This window comes from Bos taurus, chromosome 13 (assembly GCF_002263795.3).
Source record: "Bos taurus isolate L1 Dominette 01449 registration number 42190680 breed Hereford chromosome 13, ARS-UCD2.0, whole genome shotgun sequence".
Lineage (NCBI taxonomy): Eukaryota > Metazoa > Chordata > Mammalia > Artiodactyla > Bovidae > Bos > Bos taurus.
Genome location: NC_037340.1, coordinates 5,463,922 through 5,486,656, shown reverse-complemented (window position 1 = coordinate 5,486,656; position 22,735 = coordinate 5,463,922). Strand labels below are relative to the sequence as shown.

At 43.5% G+C, this 22,735-nt stretch overlaps 1 protein-coding gene across 4 annotated transcripts in view; it reads right to left on the bottom strand.

Moving 5' to 3' along the window:
* Nucleotides 1-11,669: 11,669 nt before the first annotated feature.
* Nucleotides 11,670-22,735, bottom strand: part of BTBD3 (BTB domain containing 3) — a 33,325-nt gene continuing 22,259 nt past the window's right edge. For 3 of the 4 annotated variants that reach the window (XM_005214079.3, XM_059892877.1, XM_059892876.1), the window contains 4 exons: nucleotides 19,916-20,195; nucleotides 19,341-19,431; nucleotides 18,659-18,777; nucleotides 11,670-15,609 (listed from right to left, as the gene is read on the bottom strand). In XM_005214079.3, the coding sequence (XP_005214136.1) occupies nucleotides 14,577-15,609; nucleotides 18,659-18,777; nucleotides 19,341-19,431; nucleotides 19,916-20,058 (1,386 nt within the window). In that variant the 5' untranslated portion in view covers nucleotides 20,059-20,195 and the 3' untranslated portion in view covers nucleotides 11,670-14,576. Of the gene's footprint in view, nucleotides 15,610-18,658; nucleotides 18,778-19,340; nucleotides 19,432-19,915; nucleotides 20,643-22,735 lie in introns of those variants that run through there. The other variant, XM_002692033.7, reaches the window with a different exon arrangement.

Genomic DNA, 22,735 nt, shown 5'->3' with positions numbered 1-22,735 from the left:
CTGCTTCCCTTCCTCCTCCTTCCAAAGACTTGGCCTCTAGAGGAAGCTCTACAGCAGTCTCTCCCTCCCTCCCTCCCATTCCTTTCCTGACTAATCTTGCTGCACCTTCCTGTTTCTAGTCACTTTCCTGCTCATTTCTGAAGCCATCAGGAGTTGGAGGCCAAGGTCACGTGTAGATGGAAGATCTGGTTTTCTCCATCTGATAACTGTCTGCCTGGAAAGGAGGGAGTTTCTCTGCCATTACAGGGAAGAGCTCCATTCATTTCCTTCCTGACTTCGGAACTTGGTCTGAATAAACACTGAAGAACGGCAATAAAACCCACCACAGACACCCGAAATCCACCCCAAATTAAGAGTTCTCTGCATATTTGGTCAGTCTGGACACGGGAATCTTACCAGAAATGGCTGCAGTCAACTCTTTGCTTTCTCAGGAGCTGTCTGTAGAGGGAAGCACGTTGCTCCTGAGTGTGAGGAGGGGAGGAAAGGGGGATGGGAACCTTTCACCTTGCGTTGCTGGGCAGAAGTTTGCCCAGGAGATGCTCATGTTCAGCCCAGGCTTCTGATTGGTGGATGGCAGCCAATCTCTGGGAAGCCCCCAGGGCCTGAGGCACCCTTTCACATTGGATGCTCCCTCCAAACCAAACTGGACCTACAGTCATGGGGCTTTTCCTAAGGGGAAGACTGATTTTTCTAGGGCATGAATTGCTTCTTTCTGAATTTTTGATAAACTCATGTGGCAAATAAATCTGACATTCGGGGAAGGCATGCAATTCTCCCCCAGATTTATAGCAACTCTTTTAGCAACTGAGGCTCTGGCTGGTAACTAACAGTAATCAAGCATAATTCCTCAGTGGGGAACACAGGATCTAGGATACTCCACCAGTGAAAACTTTCTGTACTGCGGGAGAGGAACAGAGAGAGAGCAGGAATGCTGGTGAGGGAGGGCTTCCTCAGAGAGGAAAGGAATGGAAGCAGAATCAAGGGCATTGCCTTATTTCCCAAAAGACCAGAGAGGAAAGAGCGGACTGACAAATACACGTGTGAGGTGACAAAGCAGTGTTACAAAGGCCACACCGAGCACTTGTTCACTAAGGCCACAAGACAGAGCAGATTAAGCAGGTTCTCGCCACACAGGCCTTAGGAAAGCAGGTGATACAGCCAGCCCGTCAGCTGTTGGGCTCTTCCTAAACCTTTCCACCTGCTGATTCTCCTGGGTGGTCCCTGGTCAGGAACTCTCTAGGAGACATGGAAGTGAGCAGCTCCCAGGAGAGAAGTTACATGACGTTTCCTGCTCACCTGAGACCCCATGCTTCCTCTCTGCTCCTGCCACCCCCCACTATTTAAATCCCCCCAGGCCTGGCTGAACTGTGATATCCCAGTCCAATCCCTCTTCCCTTCCTGACCCTCTGAGGGCCAACACTGCCTGTCTTCATTCCTGGGCAAAGCTCTTGGACCAGCACAGTTTTCCTGGGGTGTTGCTGTTAATGATGATGAAGACATTCGAAAGGGGATTTCCTTGGCGGTCCAGTGGTTAATTTCACCTTCCACTGCAGTGGGTGCAAGATCGAGCTAAGATCCCACATTCCTTGTAGCCAAAAAACCAAAACATAAAACAGAAGTAATACTGTAATCTTCAATAATGATCTTAAACATGGTCCAGCCACACCCATATTTTTAAAAAAAACCTTAAAAAAAAAAAAAAAAAAAAACCAACCACACAGAAGGGAAAGGCTCCTTCCCACCCACCTCCACAGCTCTTTCTTGTTTTCCCAAGGCCTGGCTTTTGAGTACAACTGCACAGCAATGCCAAGGGCAGGTATACAAGAGCAGAAGGGATGCTGTAAGTGACAAGACAAATCTGACACTGAGGTGTCTGCTAGCTCCAGGTGAAGACTCCAGGGTGAGGAGCTGGAGCTAGCGGGCAAGAAGTGGTCTGGGGAGAAGACACAGTTGTGCCTGGGGGACTGGGCACCTCTTGGTAGAACAACCAACTAGTTACCTGGGGAGGAGACCTGCTAAGGGAATGTTTTGGCAGTTTAAGGGCACGAAAGGGATTCCTTCTCCTCTCCCCTATGAAATAATCATGTTCACTAGTGCCTTTTGCTCAAGTGGAGTCTCTGTGGACAACTTCAGCAGGAACTGAGTCTGGGGCCAAGTTAGAAGCAGCACTGTATGCTCGTGTGGGCCCCTCCCACATTCCAGGCACATGTGCTCACTGCCTGATGGCATAAATGGTCCAATTAAATGAAACTGGGTCATTTGTAGAGACACGGATGGACACAGAGTGTCCTGTCCTACAGAGTGAAGTAAGTTAGAAAAACAAACATCCTACACTAATGCATATATGTGGGATCTAGAAAAATTATATAGAAGACCTTACTGACAAAGCAGAAATACAGACACGGATGATAAACGTATGGACACCGAGGGGGAAAGGCGGGGGGTGCAATTGGGGTTGACACACACATACACTATCGATGCTATGCCGTGCCGTGCCCAACTGTGTCTGACTCTTTGCAACCCCACGGACTGTAGCCTGCCAGGCTCCCCGGTCCATGAGATTTCCCAGGTGAGAATACTGGAGTGGGTTGCCATTTCCTCCTCCAGGGAATCTTCCCCATAGGCATCAAACTCTTGTCTCCTGCACTGGCAGGCAGATTCTTTACTGCCGCACCACCTGGGAATCCAAAGCAACTACACTCCAGTAAAACTTAATTTTAAAAATTTACTAAAAAAATTTTTAAAAGGAAATGTGAACATAAATAAATGGTCTGATTAGCCACCCCTACTTACTCACAGCCTCCGCCACGTGCCTTTGCTGCACTTCTCAGTAAAGAGATGGAGCCTAAATCCCCCTACCCCCAGTATCGGGGGGTCTTCTGACCTATTCTGGCTGCTGCTGCTGCTAAGTCGCTTCAGTCGTGTCCGACTCTGTGCGATCCCATAGACAAATGATGATATGCAAATTCTGAACCCAAGCCTCGAGAGGCCCCCCGTTTCCTCCTGCATCAGCAGGTGACTTTCCTGGCCTCGGTCATCACCATGGGACCAAACCCAGGCTAGCTTGCTGGAGGACAGACAGAGCAAAGCCGCCCAGCCAAAGGCGGCCAGCCCTCACACGTGAGACCGTCAGTGTGCAGAGCTGCCCAGACTGCCCGCATAGCTCCAAAACTTGGGAGCACAGATGGATTTCTGTGGTATTGTAAGTATGCCATTCTAGGGGGTCGGGTCAGAGGTACGAAGAAATGAACAGAGAGCAACAGTTACAGGACAGGCTGGACAGGAGTTTCCCCTAGGACCAGGGAGTGGATCTCCTGATCCACTGGGCCTGGAGTGGAGATCAGCCTGAGCCTGGAGGCTGGGAGAGGATATGTCAGCCCGAGTGGCCAGCATACTCCTGAAGGAGGTGGAATGTTCCAGAGAAAGGGCTGAGAACTGGAATCCCAAACGAGGGCAGGCACTGACACCAGTTAATGGTGATCTGAACTTAAACAAGTGGCATGGTCCGTGAGCCAGACATTGATGAAAGAGCTGGGTCTCTAAAGTTTGGGGCACAGGTTAGAGGGCTGGGGTACAGGGAGATTGACACGAGTGAGCCCAACGGGCAGAGGTCAGGGTCAAGAGGTCAGGGAATCAGAGACTGGGCCTTCTGAAAGCCCGCATTTATTTCATCCACTAACGCCACCAACAGTGGTTTGGTTGCATTTGGGGTTCACTGCAGCGCCCACGGTTTCAGAACATAAGCATCAGACCAATTTCAGGGTGTGTGTGATGCTGGAGTCCCCAGCAGGGAACAGAGTGCAGAAGCTAGACGTGCACGTGTGTAAAAGTTTTAGCACAACTTATCTACACCAGGGGTTCTCAACCTTTCATGGGCATCAGAGTCACTCATTCATGCTGTCAGCTTTGCAAAGAAGTGACTGGCCCCTAAAAGAGAATCTCTGGGGGTGAGGCTCCTGAAGTAATATTTTGTAAAACAGAGAATACAGAAGAAAGGGATCAGAAATGAACTTCTGGGAAACCAGGGCCCAGCACTGATCCTGCAGATGGGTGTATAGTGGTGGGGGGGCGGTGGAGTGCCACCCTCGGGGGACACGACTCAGCTGCCAGGGCTCCTGACACACCTGTGTTTACCCGAGTGAAAACAATCAGCCATTGAAACAGTCCCTGTAATAGTCACATCACTCATAATAAAGGTCAAACCTGCTCTCAACACACAGCAAATAATGTCAAAGCTAAAACCCATTTTAATTCCCAAATATTTGGAGAAGGGGTTATGTCCAAAATTGTCTAAGACTCTTAGCCAAGAAAAGAGCTTACTTTGACTCTAGCAGAACTAGGAAAGGGGGCTATTCTTTTACCTGCAAAACAGACTCCTCCTGGAAAATGTGTTCAAAAGGTCTTTCAAAAACTCACCAAGTACTCTCACACCCAGCTTTTCCAGGGTACTTTTCTGAAGAATCCTAGATAATTTCCTAGCACAGAAGCCACTGATACACTAGAATCCATCTATCTCATTTGCCTCTCATTACCATCACAGAATTTAAATAATTATTAAAAATTCAGTTACAATATGAGAATTTCACAACAACACAGCTCCTTGTAACTTTATATACTCCTAGTCACTGGATATTTTAAAGGATAGCAACAAAATGACTTTAATTTTCAGCACTGACGACTTGTTAAAAGTGTGTGCAAACTGGTTTTCATACAAGCATACATAAGAGGAAAATGCATGGGTTTCATTTGTGGCCTTTTATATTTGGTTTCACATAATACTATAATGATGCTTCCTGCTTGCCAGGTACTGTCATAAGCTCTTTAGAAATATTAATTTATTTAATCATCAACATAACTTTGTGAGGAAGCAGTTATTACTGCCTTAAGAGAACTGAGGCTCAGAGAGGTTAAGTAACTTGCCTGAAGCCACATGCAATTAGAGCTTCAAATCCAGGTAGTCTTCCTGCAGCCTGTTATGAACCAGCACTCTAAGTGGACTCTCTTGTATTTCTACTTCCTAAAAAGTCCTGAGTGTTCACTGGAAGGACTAATGTTGAAGCTGAAACTTCAATACTTTGGCCACCTGATGTGAAGAGCTGACTCATTGGAAAAGACCCTGATGCTGGGAAAGACTGAAGGCAGGAGAAGGGGACGACAGAGGATGAGATGGTTGGATGGCATCACCAACTCGATGGAAATGAATGTGAGTAAATTCCAGGAGTTGGTGATGGACAGGGAGGCCTGGTGTGCTGCAGTCCATGGGGTTGCAAAGAGTTAGACATGACTGAGCGACTGAACTGAACTGAAAAGAATCTTAGAATCAAGGATGGGTACCTATAAACCATCTATAGAGGATGGTAGAATAAAAGCTGTTTTCTTTCCCTCTCCATAAAGGTAAATATAAGACAAGAGGCTTCACTCCAGTCTCACAAGCCCGCTTCTGCCTGGATGTTGCAGCCACAGACCCCGACTGTCTCTCCTCTGTTCCTCTGGAATCCTCATCCTCCTCTCCATTCCCCAGCCTTCTTTGATCTTTGCATGCATTACTCATAGGTCTACCCTCTCCTCCTGCCTCTAATCTGATCCAGGCTGGCCTTCCTAAAGTTCAGAAAAATGGTTTTAAAACAAGAAACTGCTGCCTTATCTATCTCAAATATCTTCAGTGTCACTGCTTTATTCTGCAGATGAAAGCCAGTAATTCAGCCAAACGTATAAGTGCTCCCCGTGCCTGCCCAGTTCATTATCCTGTACCACAGCTGGCACACAGGAGGCGCTCTTGTTCTCTCATAGGTGCCCTTTACGTGAGCTGTATTAAGCTGTTTCCAATACTACCCCTCTGCTCTCTCTTCTGGATTTCCCTTCATCCCTATCTGTGTGTGTGTGTGCTAAGTCACTTCAGTTGTGTCCCACTCTGTGACCCTATGGATGGTAGCCCACCAGACTCTTCTGTCCATGGAATTCTCCAGGCAAGAATATTGGGTTGCCATTTCCTCCTCCAGGGAAATCTTCCCAACCCAGGATCAAACCCGCGTCTCATGTCTCTTGCATTAACAGGGTTCTTTACCATCAGCACCACATGGAAAGCCCCAATCCTTATTCCTTCCCTTCTAATTTGTGTCATGAGTCTTCACTAGATGATTCTAACACATCCTTCAAAGTCCAGCTCAGCATCGCTTTTTCTTCTACCAGAGGTAGGTGGGAGCTACTCAAAGTGTGATCTGCAGACAAGGCTGTCAGTCAGCATCGTGTGCATGCTCCCAGGAGAGGCAGTTTCCGAGGCTCCACTCAATAGCCACTGTATCAGCACTTCTGCGGGTGGAGGCAGCCGTGCACAATGCTTGGCGCTAACAGGAGGGCAGCACTGCACTGAACCAGAAGCCGCTGAAAGCACTTGTTTCCTAGCACCTTATGCCTGGGATGAAGCCAAGGATCCATGAATGGTCAATGAATGAATGAACGTTGAGTTAACCCCCCGAATGATTCATTAAACCTATCTTTCCTGGGAAGCTGCTGCTGCTGCTGCTGCTAAGTCACTTCAGTCGTGTCCGACTCTTTGCGACCCCATAGATGGCAGCCCACCAGGCTCCCCCGTCCCTGGGATTCTCCAGGCAAGAACATTGGAGTGGGTTGCCATTTCCTTCTCCAGTGCATGAAAGTGAAAAGTGAAAGTGAAGTCGCTCAGTTGAGTCTGACTCTTTGCGACCCCGTGAACTGCAGCCTACCAGGCTCCTCTGTCCATGGGATTTTCCAGGCAAGAGTACTGGAGTGGGGTGCCATTGCCTTCTCCGTCCTGGGAAGCTACAATACTAAAATTCCTTAGTCCACTAATGCCTCCAAATATTCTCAGAATTGAAATTTTTCTTGAGTTTTGAACTGGATAAGGCTCAGGTGTTCTGAGTGTTTCTGCACTACTGGACAAGGTGCAGAAAAAAAATTTAAGTTTGGAGCTGGTTAAGGGAAGCACAAAAGTGAAAATTCTCTAAGATGTAAAGAATCTCAGAAGTGTGATTTTATGGATTCTACTATATAGCAGAAAGTGGTACTCTCCATTTCAAGCTTTGAAAGATTATTTGAAGCTTCCTTAAATAGTTATTATCTTCCTTTTGATTACCTTTTGAACATAATAGCTTAGGAAGGAAAATGCAAATTGTACAGACACAGTGAAGACTGCTACATATCAAAATATTATTTTGTACTTTTCTAGTTTCTTGCAAAACAGTCTTTATGCTCTATACTGGTCATGAAGACTTACTGCAACACTTCTTGTTAAAATGAACAAGGCCTTCAATGAGGTAACGCCTCAAATCAGTCAGAATGGCCAATATGCTGGAGAGGGTGTGAAGAAAAGAGAACCCTGCTACACTGCTGGGGGCAACGTAAATTGGTACAGCCACTATGGAAAACAGTGTGGAATTTTCCATAAAAAACTAGTGTTGCCATATGATTTAGCAATTTCACCCTTGAGCAAGTATCTGGAGAAAACTGTAATACTAAAATATAAAAGAAAGATAATTCAAAAATATACTATATTCATAGCAGCAGTATTTGCAATAGCAAAGACAAGGAAGCAACCTAACTGTCCATCAACAGATGAGTGGATAGAGATGTGGTGTACACACAGTGAAATACTACTCAGCCATAAAAAAGAATGAAATAATGCCACTGGAAGCAACACAGATGGACCTAGAGATTATCATACTAAATCAAGTCTGAAGGAGAATACCATGTGATAAGGCTTACATGTGGAATCTAAAACACAACGTAAGTGAACTTCTCTCTGAAACAGAAATAGACTCACAGATAGAGCACAGACTTGTGGTTGCCAAGAGGAAGGGGGTGGGGGTAGGATGGATTGGGAGCTTGAGATGATCAGATGCAAACTGCTATAAAGAACGAATAAATAACAAGGTCCTGCTGTATAGCACAGGGAATTGTATTCCCCAACACTCTATAGTAAGCCATAATGGAAAAAGAATGTATGTGTTCAGCTCAGTTGCTCAGTTGTGTCCAACTCTTTGTGACCCCATGGACTGCAGCACGCCAGGCCCCCCTGTCCACCACCAACTCCCAGAGTTTAATCAAACTCATGTCCATTGAGTTGGTGATGCCATCCAACTGTCTCATACTCTGTCATCCCCTTCTCCTCCTGCCCTCAACATTTCCCAACATCAGCGAACAGTAGCATCTGCTGGTACAACTGCTGTCCAATGGACATTTAAGTAAACAGGCAAATAGAAAACTACCATTATAAGGACATTTAAGATCTGCATAAATATCTGCATAAATTATCAGGGTCTTTTCATACGAGTCAGCTCGTCACATCAGGTGGCCAAAGTATTGGAGTTTCAGCTTCAGCATCAGTCCTTCCAATGAATATTCAGGACTGATTTCCTTTAGGATGGATTGGTTGGATCTCCTTTCTGTCCAAGGGACTCTCAAGTCTTCTCCAACACCACAGTTCAAAAGCATCAATTCTTCAGTGCTCAGCTAGCTTTATAGTCCAACTGTCACATCCATACATGACTACTGGAAAAACCATCACTTTGACTAGACAGACCTTTACTGGCAAAGTAATGTCTTTGCTTTTTAATATGCTGTCTAGGTTGGTTCTAACTTTTCTTCCAAGGAGTGTCTTTTAATTTCATGGCTGCAGTCACCATCTGCAGTGATTTTGGAGCCCCCCAAAATAAAGTCTGCCACTGTTTCTATTGTTTCCCCAACTATTTGCCATGAAGTGATGGGACCAGATGCCATGATCTTAAGTCTTCTGAATGTTGAGCTTTAAGCCAACTTTTCACTCTCTTCTTTCACTTTCATCAAGAGGCTTTTTAGTTCCTCTTCACTTTCTGCCGTAAGGGTGGTGTCATCTGCATATGTGAGGTGATTGATATTTCTCCTGGCAATCTTGATTCCAGCTTGTGCTTCATCCAGTCCAGCATTTCTCATGATGTACTCTGCATATAAGTTAAGTAAGCAGGGTGACAATATACAGCCTTGATGTACCCCTTTCCCGATTTGGAACCAGTCTATTGTTCCATGTCCAGTTCTAAATGTTGCTTCCTGACTTGCATACAGATTTCTCAGGAGGCAGGTCAGGTGGTCTGGTATTCCCATCTCTTTAAGTACTTTCCACTTTGTTGTGAACCACACAGTCAAAGGCTTTGGCATAGTCAATAAAGGAGAAGTAGATGTTTTTCTGGAATTCTGCTGCTTTATTGATGATTCAGTGGATGTTGGCAATTTGATCTCTGGTTCCTCTGCCTTTTCTAAATCCAGCTTGAACATCTGGAAATTCACGGTTCACATACTGTTGAAGCCTGGCTTGGAGAATTTTGAGCAATACTTTGCTAGCATGTGAGATGAGTGCAATCATGCAGTAGTTTGAGCATTCTTTGGCATTTGTATATTTACATATATAGGCGATGGCACCCCACTCCAGTACTCTTGCCTGGAAAATCCCATGGACGGAGGAGCCTGGTGGGCTGCCGTCTATGGGGTCGCACAGAGTCGGACAGGACTTAAGTGACTTAGCAGCAGCAGCAGCATATGTGTATATATATACACACACATATGTGTGTGTGACTGTAGCTGTACAGCAAAAGCTAATAACACTGTAGATCAACTATACTTCAATAAGTTAAAAAGTACAAAATTAAATTAACAAGCCCACTAGTATGACTTTAAAAAATTTTCCAGGTATAGTTTCATTCTTCTAAAAATAAACTGATGTGAAAGAGATGGTCTACTGAATACAAACTGTTCATCAAAGTCATAAAAACAAAAAAAATACACCTCCATTTTGAAACAATTTCTGTACTGCTGCTGCATGAAGTGAAAAAATCATCCCTGCCATCTGAAGCACAGCCCCTCGTCTTACAACTCAGCTTGGTTACTACTGGTGTTAGTGGGAACAAACCAACGATTCAGGGGTAGCAGTTTAACAGGAAACGTTAACTATATCCTATACACAAAGTATGGATTTGACAAAGTAAATGGTGGGTTTTCTGTTTAACTATCTCTCTTGATATTTGGCTTTTCAGATGGCCAAGTATAAAACAGTAGCATCTGCTGGTACAACTGCTGTCCAATGGACATTTAAGTAAACAGGCAAATAGAAAACTACCATTATAAGGACATTTAAGATCTGCATAAATAGGAATGGTACCTTCCCCACCGCTCCCACTCAAAAAGGCCGAGATGAAACAACAGAGGGGGTGCCTACGTTAGGCAAACGCACCCAGACTCTTCAGTGACTCACCTACAGATGCTACCGTCATATACTGCGTGGTGTGTGTGTGTGACCAAGGCAACCATTGTCTTCCTCACAAATAATTTCTTTACACTTACCGAACTGTATCTTGGTTGAGAGACTTTTCTCACCAGCCCTTAGGGTAGTTATAGAAATAAACAAAGTGATTCTATTGTGGAAATTTCCCCCTGGTTTTAGTTTTGTCAGATGATCTTTTCTTAAAAAAATGGAGGATAACATGAAGTTTTGAGCAAAGAAAGTAGCTAACCAATAAATGTAAATGGCTTAGAAAATATGCTGAAACGTATTGATTAGAAATCAAAAAATATAGTCATCTTCTACTGCAGCACCTCAAAGGCACACAAAGCCCTCTCTAATCAAGATACTGCAGGCTCTCAGAGTCACTTGCTTGTTTTGGCCTCTAAGTTTCATGCTACTTACTTCCTCAGGAGTAATTTTTCTCCTTCCTGTTCTGTGTTTTTGTTTTTTCCTCCTCAACGTTAAGTCTATGGCTTTTGTAGGGAAGTCAGAGTCATTGGGAAGAAAGTGTAATTTCAGTGAAGTGTTGATTCTGAGTACCAAAAATAAAGGAGGATCATTTTGAATTGTCTTGGGATATTGAAAACAAGCACATGTGGGTTAAGCTTAAAGAGCGCCAGAGAGGACATAAAGGCTAAGACTCTGCTGGATTAAAGACCTTTGCAATTCAGGTGGTAATTAAACTGATGAGAATGGGTATTTCCAGTTCTCTTATTCTATGGAATAATTCCAAAATTTCTTTGAGCAGGTATGTTATAGAAACTGAACTAAGGGTAGATGAAGTAGTTAAGCAAATACACAGGGCTTTACAATAAACTCTAGTATATAAGTAACAAAGTTATAGTGAAAAAAAATGCATGTATATAGTTATGTGTGTATATAAATGTACTTGATATAGGGAAATATAATGGAAAACCACTTGAAGACATAAAATTATATTCATCACTGTCATGTCACACTGATCTTTATTCCTAGTGTAAGCTATTATAACAGCAGGGGTAAGCAGCACTGGCCACGCTAATGCTAGATGTGATCTGCCATCAACAGCAGTGAGCTCAGGGAGCTCTACAGGCATGTGAGCAACTAAGCCATCAGAATACCAGCCAACTACAAAGTTCCGCAACTGGAACATAAACGCATCCACTCACTCTCGTGCATCGACTTAACACTCAGGTTTTCAACAATGCAACCAATTAACATATTCATTATTCTATTATTCTTTACCGGATTTTTACTTCTTTAGGGATCAATGATATGTGTTAGCTTAGCAAACAAATGCTCCTGAAAAAACCATCTCGAAACGGTTAAGTGGCACCAAAATGCCAGAATGGGTTTTTTTACTACTTTAAGGAACCTACAAAAATGTTAAGGAAGACAAATATATGAACCGGTTTTATTTTATTTGCATTTAACATGATTACACACATTCATGTGTCTAACAAGATCTGCACTGTTACATTAAAAATACAGTACAATAACATTCAACATGAGGTACTTCATATTTATATATTTTTCCTTCATAAATAATGCGGTAAGCTCCTGAATTCAAGCACTCTGATGCACAACTGGCTAGTGTCTTGAATTAGCAAGCTTATTTAGACACCTTAAAAAAAAAGACAGTTCAGTGCAATAATTATGTAGAAATTAGACCATTTACTTAAATACTATATTAAGATATGCTTAAAGAATGTTACATTAGAACTGCTAGCCTAGTTCCCCTTATCCCCAGGATATAAACGACAACAAAGACTGCCAGATACGTGGGGAAAAGCATCTACAGGGCAGTGTTTAATAAAATTGTGTTTATGCATTGCAGTTGCCTGCCTTGTCAGAACAATGGTTTCTAGTTTTGAAAGCTACAAAATTTGAGATTACCAAAGAAAATAAAGCAAGCATATTAGCCTTAATTCCATGTCATTGAAAATGCAGAAGGGAGAATAGCATTTAAAAGATAACATTTTCTTATTTTAAATACAATCTTCAAATTTATACCACAGCTCTTGGCACCAGCCAATGAGATGACGGTTTTTTTATTTTTCTTCAAGTGACAGCAATTATCATAAAATTAAGTTCTTCCATACCCAGTATATAGGATCTCATGGGGCTCTCACCCAGCAGATTCCCAGCCTCTGGAGGGTAGCTACTAATAGGAGCACTGATCGTGGGTGTTACTGAATGAACAAGGTTATCACACTCCCCTCCAAAACAATCTAGTATGATGAAATTAGTGCTAAAAAGTTTCTTCTCCTCTGGCTTATAAATAAGTGCCTTCCAATCAGGTAAATCTACAGTCTACCAATTGCAAGGTAGCTATGAGTTACCGAAATGTTTAACCATAATTTATAAACAAAACCCTTTGTAGAAATATTTTTTTAATTGAAAACCTACCTCCGTTTCATAGACGGTTTGCCACAACTACTGCCTGTCATCTTGCTAATAAGAAATAACTGTTAGATAATTTTGGAAGCTTGTCCTGGGAGCACGCATCTGTTAATCACTGGTAACAGCTTCTGAACCTCCATGCTAACAGACATGGGTAAGGGCAAAGATGATTAAAACATTTCTGTAATCCAGTGTTTTTCTCCATCGGGGAAGCTGGCCGAAGCAGCAGCCCACGTCTACGGGAGAGAAGCGGCCCGGAAGCACAGGCAGTCCCCCTCTGCGGGCCGGGTGGGCCCGGCAGGGGGCCCCTTCTGTCCCAGCCCCGCTGGCCGGGCAGCAGGAGACAGCTCCTGAGCCGGCGCGCACCGCATGCGCACGGGCACCCACGCACACACCCACCCCGGGACTAGCCCCCGCTCCAGAGCCAGCTTCGGGCTCAGAACAGGAGAAGGAGGTGGCCAGGGACCACACTCTGGGTGGCGGGGAAGCCATCTCAGGATCACACTGGGCAGAAAAGTTGCCCAGAAACACGTGGATACTTCAACTGGGAGCGACCACAGTGTACACCACTAGGGTCACGGGCACTAAGCCAGCACAAGCCTTTGTGAAGGAGAATGTTTTGACGAGCTTTTCCCGCCTTTGTTTACACTATCCATGGGAAAAAAACAAAAGAGAGAACTGGATGTGATGCTGAGGCACTGAACATTAAGGTATCATCGAGTTTACTACTCCAGACCACTTTTTAAAAACCCTGCAGGCATATATGGCTCGTTCAGATGGTCACAGGCCAGATTCTAGCAGTCCAGGAATGGGACAGAATCATAATTAACGAAGAAGAGACAGTGTGGTCAAAGCAGATTAAGTAAAATATATTTCAGATTAAAAATAAAAAATCAATGCATAAAGTATCTTATTACTTTAACATGTGGCACTACAAAACTAACCGTTATTCTATTCATCTGAAGAAATCGTTTGGTCCTCTTTTCATGGGAATGGGGGAATAGGAATTCTATACAGTACAACTTTTGAAAACCAGCAAGTGGCAGGGATCAGAAGCTAAGCAGGGAGAAAAGAGCTTGACTTTTTCAAACTCTGGATTATAATGTGCCATCAATTGAACTATTTGTCATGTGGGACTTTTTCAGGCTTCCTTTTAAGACTATTTGAGTTTCAATTAACAGACCTGCAATTTTTCTCTAGTTGACAATAAAGTTTTGCAATTTAGTTACTTCCGAAAGAAGCCTCTGTACTGGAATTGCCTGTCTAAACTAAAAGAACACAAATCTGCTTGTAGCAAAAGTCGTGATCTAAAACTTCCATTTCTTACTTGTTTTACCTTCCGTTGACAGCTGCAGTTTAAAAACTTGACAAACTTATGAATTTAGGATTTAAGAAAAAGCAATGTCCAAAAGCAAATGCCCAAAATATTTAAAAGGAAATAAGAAGGTAAAGATGACTACTGTCTACTTTCTAAATTATTACTTATTATCAAGCAAAATGTCTTTCAAAATTGTACACTGAGGTTTATCTGTTTGGGGAGAGGGAGGGTTTCCGTTTAAAAATAATTGCTACTGTTACTTTAGAGTATTTCTTTCTCTTTGTCAAAATAAAGCCCAAAAGGAAATCTGAGGTGATCCAAAAATCTTCTTAAACTGGGAGGTCAGTGGGGCAGTCGGAAAAGAATGCAAAATCTCCCTGGGTGGATAGGTGCAACTCTAAGAACCACAAGCCTTGCTAAGAATTTGGCTTTCCGACATACAGTTAAAAGCTGAGTGCTGCATTTTTGCCTGTACATAACGAAAAAGGCTGAAAGAAATCAGAACCGGCGCATAGCTCTGTTCTTACGAACAGCCCGCGCCGACGGCTGGCTGCGGCCGAGCTGAGCGTGAAGCGGGAGCCGGGGCGCTCAGGCGTAGAAGATGAGCTCGGGGATCTGGCCGCCCTGCACGCCCGTGCCGTTGGTGCTGTCCGACGAGCACTGGAACTGCACGGTGACCTTGCCGCACTGCACCTCCGTCATGCCCTCCTGCCCGAAGTAGCTGAGCTCGTTGCCGTCCAGGATGACGCTGGCCGTGTAGAATGTGTCCGGCTCGATCTGCACCGGGTACTCGAACCACACGGGGAACGTGCTGCTCGAGCCGTCCGAGAAGTACTTGCTGAGGTTCTGCCCCAGGACCACGCCCTGCCGCTTGAGCTCGATCTTGGCGCTGTACTCGGCCGAGCCGCAGCTGGAGCCATACAGCCCGAAGCCCGCGATGAAGACCCTCTTGTCCACGGCGAACTGGATGCTGTCACAGCGGCCCCGGTAGCGCCACTGGTTGCTCCGGTAGGCGCAGGACTGGAAGCGGTGGCAGCGCTGAGGCACCAGCCCCTTGCGGGCCTTGCTCACGAACTGCAGCTCGGGCTTCTTGGCCGCCGTGTACCAGAGGAAGATGTCGTTGGTCTCGTTCAGAGTCAAGACGCCGGACTGTGCAGCACCGTTGGCGAAATCGTCCAGGGCCATGGTCGGGATGCGGATCAAGTAGAGCGCCTTGCCCAGCACCTTGCGCTTGTTCTCAATGCTCAAAGCCAGATCCTGTCGCTGGCATTCCACCTCAGCCCAGTTGAGAGCGGCCTCGAAGACCACAATTTCTTTGGCATTCAGAGTTTCCCTGCGGAGGATGCTTTCCAGGGTCTGGAAGTCGATGTCGCAGAACCCCTCGGACTTGAGCGCTAGCTCGGCCTGGGCGTCGATCACCTCCCAGCAGCGCTGGGTGAGGTCCGGCTCCTCGAACAAACAGCTCTGGGACAGGAGCACACAGGCGTTCTTGGCACTCAGGCTGGTCTCCAGGAAATTGACGCAGGCCCTGGCGAGGTGAGGGACGATGTACTTTTTGGCAGCATAAAGAGTGGCCAAGACCGTGTCAGCAGCCAAGTCAATTTCATCACAATAGATGTATCTGCAAGAAAGAGTCCGGCGTGTAAATCGAATTTTCACCAAATGACTGTGTCCAGCAAGAAAAGATGCAGCTACTTTCAAGTTAGTTCCAAGAAAATCATCTTTAAGTGACAGTTATTACAAAAATGATTAGACATTACAGCAACATCTGAAATACATTCATAAATCATCAACACTTCAATTTAGTAGAAAGTGTGTATAATTAAAGACATTAACTTCATGTAATTATTCTAGCCTCTATTTTAAAGCTATGTTCCCTGTCCTCTCAAAGGGTGGGGGGGGGGGGGCGGAAATTGAGGATTCGAGAACTGTTTGAGAAAGGACTGAGATCAAAGACAGTTAGTATTAGGGAAAAAAATAGCAAAATTATATTTATATATATATATATATATACTGTATTATATTAGAAATAATCCCCATGTTTTAGGAGAAATATATGTATATAGTTTTACTTAAAAGTGTTTCTGTGCATTCAGATGGAAACAAATATCTTTAATACTATAATGTTAGCAATGATTGCATCTTAATGCTTTTAATTAAGAATGACTTGGATTTTCCTGAAGCACAAAATAAAATCTGATCTTAAAAAGATATTTTTCAAGTAGTCCCAAGTTCAATGGATTTTTAAGTATGGGCTTCGATGCTTGATGCTATCTCACAGTTAACTTTATGTAGAATCCAATGCAGGCTTTGTATCTGCTCTTTTTTTAAACTCTAAATTCTTTCCTCTCCTCCACACATTCCTTCCACCTTCAGAATTAAAGAATACATTATTTCTAGATATATTTAATTAAAAGACAAATAAAGTCTAAATATGCACTATTTGTGTGCTTCTCTCAAGTGTCTGTATTTCAGGAGACACTTCTTATTGTTTTAGGGGACAGTGGCAATCTCCCAGGATGGTATGTCAAGGTAGAAATCATCTGCTTCTTTCATATTCTATTGTTGATCAAGAGATAAGTCAGTGAGAACTGCACACAGGTGAAAAATACATACTAATAAACATAATTTTTTAAAAATTTCTAGCTAAGGTGTTTAGCAACTTGCTATTAAGTTTTCCTTAGTGAAACAAGAAATTAGAGGGCTTCTGGAAGAAAATACAAAAAATATAAGGATGGCAATGAGAAAAAGGACCGCAATCACAAATGGAAGCTGCATTTTTGCGCCGAGGAAGCCCTTCCTTGTCTCTGAGACTAAGACAGCTACTGGCAAGATGGCAAGACTGCTGGACAAAATACCCGCAGCAGTGATGCTCTGCCCGGAGCACGGGGACCGTAGGAGGACTCTGCAGCACGGTCAGCACTTTGCAGCTCTCACCCTGGAATGGGCAAGTGAGCAGTCTTCTCTTCCTTCCTGACAACACCCTTCCCAGTAGTCCTGGTGCTTCACCCACAAGGCAGGGGTGAAGCAAGCCTGGCCTCCGCTCGCCCAGGTGATCATGCAGTGCTGATCCAGCATGGCACGGCAGTAAACGGCACCTGCTATTCTTCTGATTCTCGCCGCTTTATGTGGACTGCACATATAATTTTAAAAGCTGTGTCAAGATATATTCTAGGCAACACATTTATAAGAAAAGATGCTTGTCAAATGATGAATCAAACGGCTTTGGTGAAATGGAACTTTGTGACTAGTACTCGGGCTTTCTAATTATGTACATATTTCTGCAGCAACAGAACACTCTACTTGACTACAGTGACGCTGAAACACCAAACTAGTGTCAGCATTCTCCTCTGCAACAGAAACAATGTCAAACATACAAAGCTAACTTCACGGGGGAAAAACAGCACACAAAAATTCCTACAGGTAAGACAGGTTTCTGCAAGTAGATCTCTAAGAGATTACAAAAGTCATAAAGTCTCTGTTGGTTGAAAGTGGTGGATTAGTTTATGTTTTGGTACTTTACATGCTCATTTGCCTCTAATTTTCCAACCTCTCCCACTGTGAAAGTTCTAAAGAGTAGCAGATGGATTTCAAAACTAGACTATAAATAAAGAATTACAACACTTTAAAGTTCAGGAATTAACTATAATACTTATTTTTCAGTAGGCAGAAGACAATATATATTAACATTTTAACTGTTTGTGGGATTACTGTCCAACTTGACCCAATGAATAATTTTTTTTCAACATCCATTGTAATGCACTCCAATGACTCAACATCCCCACAGGAGCATATAACCTTGAACTCTGATACACTTGGGTCTGCTAGAATAAGGCTCAACAAAAATCACCTAAACATCACTTAGAATAATCACTGGACTCTAATCACACACTGTAGACTATAACACTCTCCAGCATCAACCCATGTCAGAGAAGAAGATTCTGTTTATCTGGTTAACATGTACTGGATTTTGAAAAAGATTCAAGAGATAGAAAACTATTTTTTAAATAAATGTATATCTTATAACTGTATTTCTGAATGACCAATTAAAGTTTTTCGGAACAAATCCATATAAAACTATAGAAAATTAATCAAATCTTTCAAAAATTTCTCCTTTACTACAAAATGCAAATGCTTCTTACCCCTGAGAAATGGTATGTGACTTTATGTGAGAGCATGTGTATGTACATGTGCATCAAGATCAGATAATTAATTTTATATTTGCTGATAGGAGACAATCACTCCTAGAAAACTTAAAAACCTCCTAACTGGTAGGATTTAAATAATGCATACAATTTCCGGAACTGTGACACCAAAATATAATTTATGTGTTCTTAAAGACTTCACACACAGAGAGAACATACTCTATTAGATAATCCCTAACCAGAAAGCTATTTTTAATTATAAGTCATTAAAGATGAAATCACTGTATGCCTCTTGCTCCCAGATCCCACGCCAAGGTGTGATTACAAACTCCTGCTTCCTTCCACATGCTTCCCATGGAAAGACACACAGGAGTTTTCTTTGAAAACATGTATTAGGTAAAGCAGCACCCTCTTTCTTCATCGGCCTCCCTTTTGTATTACCTGGAAGTTACACTTAACTGTGAAGCCAGCAGAGCACAAACACAGCACAAACAAACTCTTTGCAAACATACGTGTGATGCTTACTTCAGCATGGCGAGAAAAGCAGCAGGGTCGACATCTGGTATTCGGATCTCATCTTTGTCCTCGGCAAGTTCTCCGTAAAACATTGCATGGAACACAGAGCTCCCAACAGCTAAAACGTACTGTGGAGAAGGGGAAATCTTATTTCATGCACCAAATTGAAAACATTTTCAGCAAATTATTCCAGAAAAACACTCTAAAGTGATCAGCTTTAGTGAACACAGAGTACCTAACACCTGCTCTACTGACAAAGCCAAGGTCCAGAGGATCTGGCTGTGAAAGCAAAAGACAGAAGTTCATGCAAACTAGTCTCTGTGCTGCTAATTATCAAGGCTTTCACAGATTAATACACAAGGTCCCTCATTATAAAATAAATAAAAGCATATCTAACTGATTTCTAGGAGAAGGGTCAGCATATGACTTTCCAAACCTATCACAACAACTTCCCATGACTGGGGAGTGAAGAGGGCATGCTTTTGTGGGGGATATAAAGCAGGGTAGAAGGAAACAAAGGCAAAAAAAAAAAAAGCAAGCGTGGCCAGGGCCCTCTGGAAAGGTTGTGCCTACTCTGTGATGGGGGGAAACCAAGCACTGCCTGCGAGCTGCCCAGCCCCGTTCCGGGATCAGGGAGAGGGTCCCTCTGTGGAGAGCTCAGGGCGAAACCAGTAATGCAGCTGTTGCTTACTTTGTGTCCTGGCAACCGCTGAGTCCCACCTGGTGGCCCAACCACAAAATGTACATCTGCCATCAGATCATTATTGAACATCACCGCATTTCTATAAACAGAGGCAATTCATTAGTTCACAGCATTGTAACACCCCCTCCCTAACATAGAAAACCCAGGAAAGAGTCACAAGATAAACAACCGTTGAGTAACTTCGGGGTAAAACTACAAATAAAGGTTCCAACTATACAACTGCATTTGTAATCACTGCAAACACACGGAAGTAACTAAAGTTGAAGAAGAAAAAGTTATCCAAACTTTTTTTTAGACTTAAGGACAAATAAGAGGTTTCTGTCTCCTATAACCCAAAGACACAACCCTGTCACTTAAATGTTACAGCTTACAAAAACATTTTTATCTAAGAGGAAAACAGCTGTACTGCTCTGGAAAAGATACAAGGCAGTTTTCCATTACCAATAAAGCTGCTGGGAAAAGAGGAAACACAGATTTATGTTAAAATACATTACAGGTTGTGTAAAAGCAGAGACTTCAACACAGGAAAACTTTTCAAGTAAATATGCTGGCCCGGCACTTACCTCTCCCTAATGGTGGGATAGAGCCCCTGCCAATTGGGGGCAGGAATAAGGTTGTTGTTACTGAGATTCTGCTGGTGGTGCTGCTGGACAGTGCTGCTGCTGGAGCTGGCTGGTTTTTTGCGGGGGAATATATCAGCAGCCATCTTCTTCTTCTTTTTAGTCTTCAAGGTAATTATTTCATAACAAACTGGAGGCAACTTGCTGCTGCTGTTGCTGCTGCTGCTGCTGCTGCTTGGATTTGTTTTCTTCGAGCTTTTCTTGGACCTGTTCTTTACCGTCTCTGGAAGCATCAAGAAGAAGGTGAGACATTTCATGTTCCTTTCCTTGTCATCTACCATGAGTACAGTAGGTCTCTCTTTATAGCCAGATATCCCAAGTCGGTGCGAGCATCAGGGAAAAGAGGCTAGCACGAGCTGAGATGAAAACAGAAACCAACAAGCTGATATTTTGCTTCTTTTCTCAGGCAGGCAAGGTGACCTTTTTACTATGTTGAATGAGACACAGGTTTTAAGTTTTATCCAGTACTGGCTCTGTTAAATACATCCCCATTATGATTCCTGTTTCTCTTATTTGCTCATAAAAATAACCCAGTTTCCTAGATGACCTGAAAATGCTACACTGAGAGGAGACGACAGGCAGAGAGAGCCGTAGTGCTTGTTTTCTGAATTAGGTTATCAAGATGTGCTGGAGCTGCGTGAGTCTGTTCAGCCGGCTGAAGTTGTGTGGTGAATGGACCGGAGGAGAGTAGGTATTACAGCCCTGCAGATGGAGTCAGACAGCCAGTGCTCAGAGCCAATAGCTGAAGTCACCAACCCTGATTGGGCCAAGCCAAACAGTGACACCTATTGCAGCGTGCACAGTTCTGACGTTAAAGGAGCAGCAGTTGCATTCTCTTGGCTACTATATGTCTGTACGTTTAACTAAGATAAACACCTACGGAACATATTTGAAAACAGGAAGAGTGTATGTCCACAGACTTCTCTTCAGCAGACGTGCATTTTTATTTCCCCGGTTAAACAAGCAGGATCAATTAACAAAGCTTAGGGACTGATATCTACTCTATGTTTCCAGTAAAATCCTTCTCCTGGCAGCATTTAGTTTCTAGTACTTCAAACAAAGCCCTCCATTTTACCAGCTAAGAGGGATTACACATAGAGAAGTCATATTAAACACATTTATTAACGCCTAATGTAATAAAAGAATGAAAATTTTCTTTTTTCATTTTTAGTCTCTTTTAATGCAAGTTAGAGTCTAGTGCAAAACAGGAGATGAGGTCATGTGTTCATTTTACCTCCCAGGGTTTTCTAGCTCTTATGATGAACTTTGATAGGAGCCCCAGATCACAAAATACTGTTAATTAGACTAAAATGATACCAGCAGGTTTAGCTGCACTGAAACATAAAACTCATTCTAGATGTAAAAATAAGATTCAAATGAGACCAATCTGGTAATCAGCATTTAAAGGTTACAACTCACTAAAAATATGTGAAATGGGGCCCTGTTCAGAACTTCAAAAAATCCAAACTAAATGGTATGGTTACATTTAGCTTCATCACAATTTTAGAGTATAATCCTCAAATTCTAACACACATTAACAAGGCTATCCAAAATGATGTATGTTCTGATGCTGTGTAGTTGAGACGCAAACAGGTTCCCTCTGCTTTGAATCAGAATAATACCAACTCCTGTGCGGTTTCCACAGACGTGAACCCTCCAACAGTTTCTAGCTTTGCTGAGGACGGACAGGCCCCACACACGCCCCATCTGCCGCCCCTGCAGGACCACAGCCCGGCGCTGCACCACTGCCATCCGAACAGCCAGTGCCTGACAGTGAGGGTCCAGTGAACGGGCCCTTCGGTCATGGTTATAACCAACCATCTACTACACAGAGCACAATGGAAACCAGACTTTAAATCCCTGGGACTCTGAATCACTAAAGTCAATCGAGGAATGCCCTCTTTACTGTCATCATTTTATTCTCAGACCTGTTTACAAAGCCTCTGCAGGACAGACTGTGAGCAGAGAACCATGGCCTTTTTAGCACAGGTTCTTCACCCCTGGTTTGTTGTGCCACATGTACTGCCTTCTCAGTCACAGGGTGAACACACACATGAACGTGCGCCCACGCAAACACACTTCCAATTCACTTCACCAGAGTGTGTGTGTGAGCCAGAACGACAGAGAGGGAGGGAGCAAAACTCATGCAGAAGGGCACGGAGAAGGAGCGAGCGCGTTCCTCCAGAGCTGCCTTCTCAGAATACAACTAGAGCCAGAGGGTCTCGCGCAGGCTCCGCGCTACTGAGCTTCCTGACCACCACCCTCCCAGGAACAGGCTCCATGCCAGGCAGCTCCTTTTGACTGGGGATAATTCCCTGCGTATTTCTAACAAATCTAGTAGCTGGCTTTTTAGGTCAGAAGTAATCTATTAGAATGGAAGGGAAATGAAGGCTTTTGAGACAGACTTACCAGCGGCTGGAAAGACAAAATAGAAAAAGTATAATAGGCAGACACAAGCATGTAGTTTTGTGGGTTTTATTCATTTTTTGCATATAGTTCAACAGCCTTCACCTGTGCCTACAAAAAAACACTGCTCTTATGTGGCTAGAATAAAGGAGAAAGTGCACGTAATAATTTAAGAAAGAAAATTATATAATATTTTAGAAAATGCTCTTTATTTAGAAAGTTAAGTTTTGCGGAGAAGCTTGGAAAAGTGTGTTAACCTGGAATCACCTAGAACAGCGCTGCCAAGAGGGGCCCTGCCCTTCCTCTCGGCCGTGGGGACTGAGGAGCGTGGCTGTTTTCAAGACGTGTCTTTCACTA